The sequence below is a fragment of the Lycium ferocissimum genome, chromosome 6, assembly GCF_029784015.1.
Source record: "Lycium ferocissimum isolate CSIRO_LF1 chromosome 6, AGI_CSIRO_Lferr_CH_V1, whole genome shotgun sequence".
NCBI classification, from domain to species: Eukaryota; Viridiplantae; Streptophyta; class Magnoliopsida; order Solanales; family Solanaceae; genus Lycium; species Lycium ferocissimum.
Genome location: NC_081347.1, coordinates 9,589,028 through 9,598,343, shown reverse-complemented (window position 1 = coordinate 9,598,343; position 9,316 = coordinate 9,589,028). Strand labels below are relative to the sequence as shown.

Genomic DNA, 9,316 nt, shown 5'->3' with positions numbered 1-9,316 from the left:
CAAAAAAACCTAGTTTTAACTTTCCTAACTAAAACAGAACTGTGCTACAGCTTCAGCCTTGTCTTTGCTCTGTTCCTATTGCTCCTCCTTTATACTTTGTCACTTGTTTGGAGGAAAAATTAGAGAGGGAATGCTGAGCCTAAGCAACACTCTCCCAACACTTTCTGCCCATAAAAGGACCACTTTTGCCTCTCAAAAGAGTACCCTTTTTGGCAGTATGGTTAAAAATCAAAGCTTTTTGTTCTCATCATCACAACAAGTTCAGAACAGTTCTGCTGTATTGTCTTGCAAAGCTTCATTGGATGTTGTACAGGACAAACCCAGGTGCTTGTCTCCCACCTTGCTTGATTTTTTTTAATTTATTTAGTGTATGTTTTTTAGTCTGTATAGCTGGAAGTATATTTTTTTGGCTTAGTTTTGATGTGGGGTTTTCTCAAGAATCTTTAAAGTTGCTATCTAGAATGGATTAGTGGTTAGTTCTTGGTGAAAATTGCATATAGTATTTCTTTTTTTCTTAATTTTGATGTGGGCTTTGCTCAAGAATCTTTAAAGTTGCTAACTTGAATGTAGGAGCGGTTAGTTCTTGGTGCAAATTGCATATAATCATTCTTTTTGCTTAATTTGATGTGGGGTTTGCTCAAGAATCTTTAAAGTTGCCATCTTGAATGCATTAGTGGTTAGTTCTTGGTACAAATTGCATATAATCGTTCTTTTCGCTTAATTTGATGTGGGGTTTGCTCAAGAATCTTTAAAGTTGCCATCTTGAATGCATTAGTGGTTTGTTCTTGGTGTAAATTGCATATAATGCTGCTGCACATTGATTTTTATGGGTTTATGGTGGGGTGGTGTTGCGCCGAGGGTCTATCGGAAACAGCCTCTCCACCTATACAAGGTAGGGGTACACTCTTCCCTCCCAGACCCCACCTGGTGGGATTATACTAGGTGTGTTGTAGTTGTTGTTATGATGGGGTGGCGCTAATTAAAATTTGGTGCTTTACTTGCTCAGCTTTTATTGGGATTTTATTGAAATTGATTTCCTATGTCTTTTTGAGATTTCATACATATTCTAGTCACTTCTTGTACTTGGAAGTTTATGCGATATTGTGCTCTTCATGAACATTGCTAAGAAAAGCTTTGTAGTTCATATTGTTTCAATGCGTAAGATAGATACTTTTTATATGGTTCTGTAAATTTCTAGTGCTACTTTTAATTTTTTTTTTTTAAAATTATTAATGGTGCTCTGTAATGTGTCAACTGTCAAATTTGATGCAGTGGTTCAGCAGTCCATGGACTATCGGGAACGGTTGTGGGTGTTTTGGGAGGAGGGCAGCTGGGTCGTATGCTGTGTGAAGCGGCATCCGAAATGGCAATCAAAGTGATTGTCTTGGACCCGATGGAGAATTGTCCTGCTAGTGCACTAGCACATCAACACGTGGTAGGAAGCTATGATGACAGTGCCACAGTTGAAGAATTTGGGAAAAGGTTCAGTATTTACTTATCATATGTTTATGGATTTTGATTTTTCGGTAAACTTATTTGGACGTGAAAGCAGGTGCGGAGTACTGACCGTTGAGATCGAGCATGTTGACGTTGCTACACTTGAGAAGCTTGAGAAACAAGGTGTGGATTGCCAACCCAAGGCTTCTACCATTCGCATAATCCAGGTTAGCCTTTTAATATGTCTTAATTTGGATGAAAGTGAGGTCTTTGCTCTACAATGTTTAAGATTATTTCATACGTTAACTCATTTTTTCTTGTAACAGGATAAATATCTTCAGAAGGTCCACTTTTCTCGTAACGGTATCCCACTTTCTAAGTTTATGCAGGTTTGCTTTTGGTGGCATTGCTATTTTTATTTTTCTGCCCTCTTTGATAAAATTTGATATTTTCACTTACGTAAGAAATACAACACAAGCAGATTGATAATCTTGAAGGTGCTAGAAGAGCAGGGGAACTCTTTGGTTATCCTCTTATGATAAAGAGCAGGAGGTTGGCATATGATGGACGTGGCAATGCTGTTGCTAAAAGTGAGGAGGAGCTTTCATCTGCTGTTAATGGTACTATGCCAACCTGTACAAATTCGCTATTTCTTTGCTTCTAAATTTTTATCGAGTGCGAAAATAGGGCTTTGGGAGAAGAAATGACTAGATAAATAGTTTCCATGGGTTTTCTAATTTTGTATGTTTTTGAAATTGTTCTAAGAAGCCACGTGGAGGTTTATTAACACATTTATGGGCTTTATATTGAGATGATACTATCTCAGGGGTACATCATCTGCTAATAATAGTTTGAGAGCTTCTTTGGTTAAGAATCAATTTTTTTTCCCACTTTTTTCTCTCAATAGGAATGTATGACACCCTACTTTATTGAAGCTTAATCAGGCTGTAATAATATGTGCTTCAATTTAATTTTCAGTGCTTGGAGGATATGATCGTGGTTTATATGTTGAGAAATGGGCACCATTTGTGAAGGTTAGAATTTGCTTCGTTATTCAATGGGTGTTCAATATGCATTTACCAATCACTTTCTACAAAAAGGAATAGAACTATATTTGTCTTTGCTTTATGCAACTATACAAGGTATCACATTCATGTGGTGCTATTTATACCAAGACGTTATATTAATCAGATCTCATTGCCTCTATCTTGAAGCTCAAAGTCAACACGACAACCACTCTCTCTTTCTTGTTTCAGAAGGCATCATTAGCTTTACATAGATATTGAAGCTGATTTTAGCCTAACTTGTATTTCTGGATGCAAAACCTACCATCTTGCAATAAGGGTTGTTCAAGACAAACCGAAAATTCACATCAAATTGATGTAATAAATATCAACTTGTAGCTTGATTTGAATTTGTTTGGTGCTAGTTTGGTTTTGATATTCGTACACAAATCATTTGTGGGATTTTTTATTTTTTTTTAATTTTTTTTATTTAAGGATAAAATACATGTTGAAAGGGGAATAATCTTCAGATATGTCTTCTAAAGTGAATATAAAAGTTATCCATGTTGAGTGACTATTTGCCATTAATCTAACAGTGAAAGCTTTGAGCTTAAAAAGTTTGAGAAAGAGAAGTTTGCCATATTCCTATGGTTCTGGGCTTAAGGAGTTCGAAAATATAAGTTTTCCATTGCTACTGTTTTAGCAATCTTTTTTTGAGAAAGGTAACAATATATTAATCATCAGCACAAGGCTTATTAACACTAGACAGGAAGTTTTCATTATACCTGACAGGGCATTTCAGATACTTGAAACATGTGTAGAAATGACCACCTTCCGCTACTGCTTAAGCAGGGATTGGCCTGTCTTTTCTAACTTCTTTTATCTTTTTATTTCAGGAGCTCTCTGTGATTGTGGCGAGGGGAAGGGATAGTTCAATTGCATGTTACCCTGCTGTAGAAACTATTCACAGGTTTGATTGTCTTTCTTTGCCAATATCCTTTGTGTTAATATGACCTATCAAAAACAAATCCTTTGTGTTAATATGAACTTTTTCAGAAGTTGACTCTTGCGTAAATCCTGATTACTGGAATTTGTGTGTTGATAGGGACAACATTTGTCATATCGTAAAGTCGCCTGCTAATGTATCTTGGAAGATTATGAAGCTTGCAACAGACGTTGCACACAAAGCTGTTAGTTCATTAGAAGGTGCAGGAGTCTTCGCTGTTGAGTTGTTTTTGACAGATGATGGTCAGGTTGTCTGGCAATTTCCACACGCATTCAATATTTTTTTTTGTTTTATAAGGAACTTTATCAGTAGTTATGTATTTACAGATATATTCAAAAGTATTCCTGTTTTTTAAACTTAACCTCCCTGTAATTGTTAGCTTTTTGCAGATTTTACTAAATGAAGTAGCTCCTCGACCTCATAATAGTGGGCATCACACCATTGAGGCTTGCTTCACCTCACAATTTGAGCAGCATTTGCGGGCTGTCGTTGGCCTTCCACTTGGTGATCCATCAATGAAAACTCCTGCTGCTGTCATGTATAACATATTGGGGGAAGATGATGTAATCTTTCTTAGTAATTCTTCTTCTTTCCCTCGACAATTGACTGAGATTTAGTAAATGCTAATTACTGAAGTAGTGTTTAATTGCTTTAGGAAATTTTGAAGACATGGGCGTTCTGTCTTTTCCAATATGCATTTTCACATTAGTCTCAAAAAAGTTTCATGCATTTTCACATGAATGTGCTGAAGGACAATTGCTTTTACCATCTGTTTCCCAAATACATTTGCTTGCGTGCAACGATTGGTGTTTAAAATAATGTCGCATCTTCACAAAATTCGTTGTCATGCATTTTTTAAGTTCGTATTTGTTGTTTGCATTAATACAAGTTGCAGGAGCAGCAACTCTCATATGCTTGTCTGACATTGTCTTTTTGCTTCCAGGGTGAACCTGGATTTCTTTTGGCTAATCAACTTATGGGAAGGGCATTGGGAATTCCGGGGGCATCTATTCATTGGTATGACAAGCCAGGTTGGTGGATTTGACCTCGTATAGCTGGTCTTTGTCTCCTTCATTCCTCATATACATTTTTGGATGTAACCTTAAACACACTCTTTCCCATTTAAAAAAAAAAAAAAGCATGCATGTATGCCACCAAACAGTAAAACTGTATGCTTCAATGACTTGTAGAGATGCGAAGGCAACGCAAGATGGGACACATCACAATAGTTGGCCCTTCTATGGGCATTGTGGAAGCGCAGCTAAGGATGATGCTAAATGAAGAAAGTGTTCATGACCAGCATGCAGGTTAGTTGTCGAAGTGCTTTCATAAACATTTATTTCTTGCTTTCTTTGCTAGAAGAAATCTCTGTGCTTGTGTCATTCTCAAAAAGAAATCTCTGTGCTTTTGTGCTATTGTGGGCAGTCAAATGGGGTATCTGGTCATGCTTCACATGATAATTGGGCTTTAAGAATGTTAAATCACAATTGAACAATAGTTCTTTTGTGTTATAGTGGTATAGTGTCGTGTTTTATAGACACAAACTAGCTTATCCAAATAAATTAAGGGACCGGTAAAATTAGTTTTTTTTTCTTCAGTTGCAGATTATTGTTTGAATATTTACTTGAACATAATCATTCTTGTTTTTCATTCACTATGCAGTTGCACCACGTGTTGGGATCATAATGGGATCTGATTCAGATCTTCCTGTTATGAAGGATGCTGCCAAAATTTTAAAAGAGTTTGATGTTCCTGCTGAAGTATTTACCATTAACTATTTCACCTCATCTTCATCTCATTTGACGTCTTGCCTAATGTATGTATCATCACCTCCTAAGTGACCGAAGAATCTTGTAATGATGCAGGTAAAAATAGTTTCAGCCCATCGTACACCTGCGATGATGTTTTCTTATGCTTTGTCTGCACGGGAACGTGGTATCCAAGTAATAATTGCTGGGGCTGGTGGTGCTGCCCACTTACCTGGTTGGTGTCTTACCCTACAAAATAACTTACCCTGTTGTAGGTCTTCTAGTACACTAAATGTGGCCTTTTTGCTTGGGCAGGAATGGTTGCTGCATTGACTCCGCTACCTGTTATTGGTGTTCCAGTACGGGCTTCCACATTAGATGGACTTGACTCCCTATTGTCCATTGTTCAGGTACTTTTGGTCTCTACTCTAGAATAATACTCTCTCCGTCCCAATTTATGTGACAGCCTTTCCTTTTTAATCAATCCCAAAAAGAATGACACCTTTCTAAATTTAGTAACCATTTAAGTTTAAACTTCCCATTTTACCTTTAATGAGATGACTTTTAGCCACACAAGTATCTATAGCTTATTTTAGACCACAAGTTCCAAAAGTCTTCCTTTCATTTCTTAAACTCCGTGCCCAATCAAACACCTTCAATAAATTGGGACTGAGGGAGTAGTATTCAGTCATATCAAACTCAGTAGTTATGGGGGTCTAGTATCTTTTATAAGCTCAATGACATTGTGGGCCAGCTAGCTGGAAACATACATAAGAAAAAGGGCAAAGGGTAAAAAATACCCCTCTACTTTGGGAAAAGGGCTAAAAATATCCTCCATTACAAATTTGGGTCAAAAATACCCCTCCCGTCATTAAAGTTTTCAAATATATCCCTGTCTTAACGGAATCCCAACATAACCCGATTTCATTTTTAAATCCGCTCCATTTAAACCCGACCCAACTAAATAAAAAACCCATATGGTTACCCGCTTCTGTGCCTAGTCGCTCTAGATGTAGGACTCGGGCACAAGTTGGTTGGATATGGGTTTTTTTTATGTAGTTGGGTCGGGTTTAAATAGAGCGGGTTTAAAAATGAAATCGGGTTATGTTGCGGATTTCCGTTAAGACGGGGATATATTTGAAAACTTTAATGACGGGAGGGGTATTTTTTTTACCCAAATTTGTAATGGAGGATATTTTTAGCCCTTTTCCCAAAGTAGAGGGGCATTTTTGACCCTTTTCCCTAAGAAAAATTAATAATGATAACAATTTAGGCTTTTGAGTTCACAGAGAGAGAGATAAGAATTGCAAAGAATAACGTGTGGTGCGTTATTTAGAGGACAAAGTGTCCTTATCATTAAATATCTTGGTAAAAATAGATATATGTACATTCTTAGTTGGACTAGTGCTCAAGTACAATTACGCTTCAATCCAAGCTAGTTGGTCAGCTACGTGAATCCTCACAGTTCATTTCGCTCCACTTGGAGTGAATTACCTAGGTTTTTCTTCGACCGAGCTCTATGCTTTACTGTAATATAATACCTTGGACTCATGAATGGAACCGTTTCACAGCTTGATTTTGCCTAAAATTTCTGCAGGTAGCGGCAATCCGCCCTGACCTATTAAAGGCCTATTTTTGTTTAAAAATGCTTTAGGAGTAAAGTTTATCTTTGTTCCTTTTCTCTTTAAATGCAACCTTGCTGTTATGGGAGTGGTATTTTTGGGCAAATATTTTTAGTTGCCTGTGTAATCAAGCAGAGGCTTAAAAGTGACAACTTAGTAATTGGGGATGTTTCTTACCAGTTTTATTCATAAGGCTTGTAAGACATTTTAGGTCATAGCAGTTGACAGATCATGGTTTCTCATTTATGTAGATGCCAAGAGGAGTCCCAGTTGCAACGGTTGCAATCAACAACGCGACAAATGCTGGTCTGCTGGCAGTAAGATTGTTAGGGATCAGCGACATAAAGTTGCAAGCTAGGTAATAAAACCTTCCTCTCATCTTTTCCTGTAAAAACTTCTTCTTCCCTTCCCCCTTTTCCCACATCCTATTTATAGTCATTAGAAGAAAAATGAAAAGAACTTAAAAAAAAAAAAAATTCTTGTAAAGAGTAAGTCAGAGATTATCTTCCCTTATCCTTCGAAACAATAAATAAATAAATGAGCAAGTATGAGATGTCAGTAAACGGAAGAATGAATGACTTCAAGATTCTTTTTCCAATGGAAGTAACAACATTATTATGTTCCAAGGCTAGTAGCTCTTTTTACCCAAATAGCTTTTTTTTTTTTTTTTTTTTTTTTTTTTTTTGCTCGACCCTGTTGAAATTATGAGAATGACGTGGAATTTAATGATCTCCTTGCAGGATGGCCCAGTACCAAGAGGACAGAAGAGATGAGGTTTTGGTCAAGGGGGAAAGACTAGAAAAAGTTGGCTTTGAAGAGTATCTGAACTCTTAAACTATTGCTCGGGGTTGGATAATCTATCAAATGCCGATTCAGTGTGGAGGATATAGGTTGTTTAAGAAGAGAGTCATTTCAGCACCAGCTGTTTCTAACGTGCACTAAAGTGTACCAGCACAATGTTACCTTCATTGTACAATAGTCGATATTTAGATAGCATAAGCACAAGCAGTAGTCAACAGTGTATTCGTGCTGTTCGGGAGAAAATGCATTTTTGAGGCAGGTGAGCAAAAGGCACGATGCAAGATTATTTTGAACAAGCTTTCTACTTGGAATCTTGTTAAAGATTTGTTCTTTCTTATCCTTTTTTTTTAATTCTAATTTGAATTTGAGAGGTCACGAGATTTTTATTGTTCAAAACTGAACTACTGCCCCTGTTGTGCAGAGCATTTTGATCTACTTTGCCAATTTAAAATGATGATAATTACTATTTCTGATATATGAGATTAAGGAAGAATATTGAGTTTTTGCTGCATTCTTACATGCTTCTAATTAACACCACCCCTCACTTTCTGGGGCTCCTTCCTATGAGTTAATTTATAATAACCCGAGATCATTGCATAATTCAAGAATTCCTTAATAGTGAGCTAAGTTATGTGTAGGTTGAGCCGTCTTCACATTACATGTTTTTAAATGTACAACAAGGCTTATAATACTCTTCCAAGTTCACATCAAAACATGAAGTGATTTAGGCTCTGCTCAAGTCATGTCCGCCAACTATATTTTATTTAGTTTGGTATATAAAATCAGATAATTAAGTTAATGTTAAGTCGATATAGAAGAGAGGGGCAAATATACTTCGCAGATAATGCTTCATGCATGCTCACTATTTGCATCGAACCCTATTAGCCTTAAAATCTTCAATTCATCTGTATGCCTTGCATTCCTAGGTATTTTCTTTGTTGCTCATCTTAGTTGGTGGGTTAACAACATTTGCAAGATCTTCCATCATATCTCCTCAGCTTTGTGAATTATACCGACTACGTTCTGTTGAGTGAATTTTATGCGTTGGGAGGTCGGAACGTTCTTGTTTTTGCCTGTCCTAAGCTATTCTTCCATGTATGTAACACTTACGTCTCCATAGATACGTTCTTGATTACTGTAAATTTTATCTGATGAAACTCGTTTTACTTTGCTGCCTTTGTTTTAGCTTTATTTGATCTCTAACATTAAGTTTATGTTTCACAGTTTGCCTAACAACTTAGCAATGACCACCAAACTTCTACTTGAAATCTAGAACTTCTGCTGTTTTGCTTCGTGTTTGGAGTTTCGCTCTTTTGCTATCTATCTTGTCGTGTTGACTGTTGCTGGACTGCAGAGACAAATTTTTATTTAATTACATGCTGCCCAACATATTGGAACCTTGGTGATATTTAATACTCCCTCCGTCCCAATTTATGTGGCACCATCTGACTTAGCACTGGATTTTAAGAAAGAAATGAATTTTTTTTGAAATTTGTGTTCTAAAACAAGTCTTAGATATTTGTGTGGTCGTAAATCATTTTATAAAATTAAATTATTTTTAAATATAGAAAGATAATTTTTTTTTTAGACAAATTAAAAAGAAAAGTGTGCTGTGGGACAAAGGGAGTACTAGTCTCTGGGTCGACGTGCATGTACCTCGTCGAGAGGCGCTAGCACATTCTGAGTCTGACTACTATG

At 36.7% G+C, this 9,316-nt stretch overlaps 1 protein-coding gene across 2 annotated transcripts; it reads left to right on the top strand.

Moving 5' to 3' along the window:
- On the top strand, positions 1 to 8,129 carry LOC132059264 (phosphoribosylaminoimidazole carboxylase, chloroplastic). 2 transcript variants are annotated; one of them, XM_059451824.1, is made up of 16 exons: positions 1 to 324; positions 1,273 to 1,482; positions 1,553 to 1,664; positions 1,764 to 1,826; positions 1,919 to 2,057; positions 2,416 to 2,471; positions 3,338 to 3,411; positions 3,547 to 3,694; positions 3,837 to 4,010; positions 4,391 to 4,478; positions 4,638 to 4,754; positions 5,110 to 5,207; positions 5,313 to 5,430; positions 5,511 to 5,605; positions 7,069 to 7,175; positions 7,558 to 8,129. In XM_059451824.1, exons 1-16 carry the CDS (start codon positions 131 to 133, stop codon positions 7,649 to 7,651), a joined length of 1,887 nt encoding a protein of 628 aa, XP_059307807.1. In that variant the 5' UTR covers positions 1 to 130; the 3' UTR covers positions 7,652 to 8,129. The 2 variants fall into 2 exon arrangements, with proteins under 2 accessions (XP_059307807.1, XP_059307808.1); XM_059451825.1 differs by lacking the exons at positions 1 to 324; positions 1,273 to 1,482; positions 1,553 to 1,664; ... (2 more) ...; positions 2,416 to 2,471; positions 3,338 to 3,411 and having other exon boundaries at positions 3,552 to 3,694; positions 3,827 to 4,010.
- Positions 8,130 to 9,316: the final 1,187 nt, after the last annotated feature.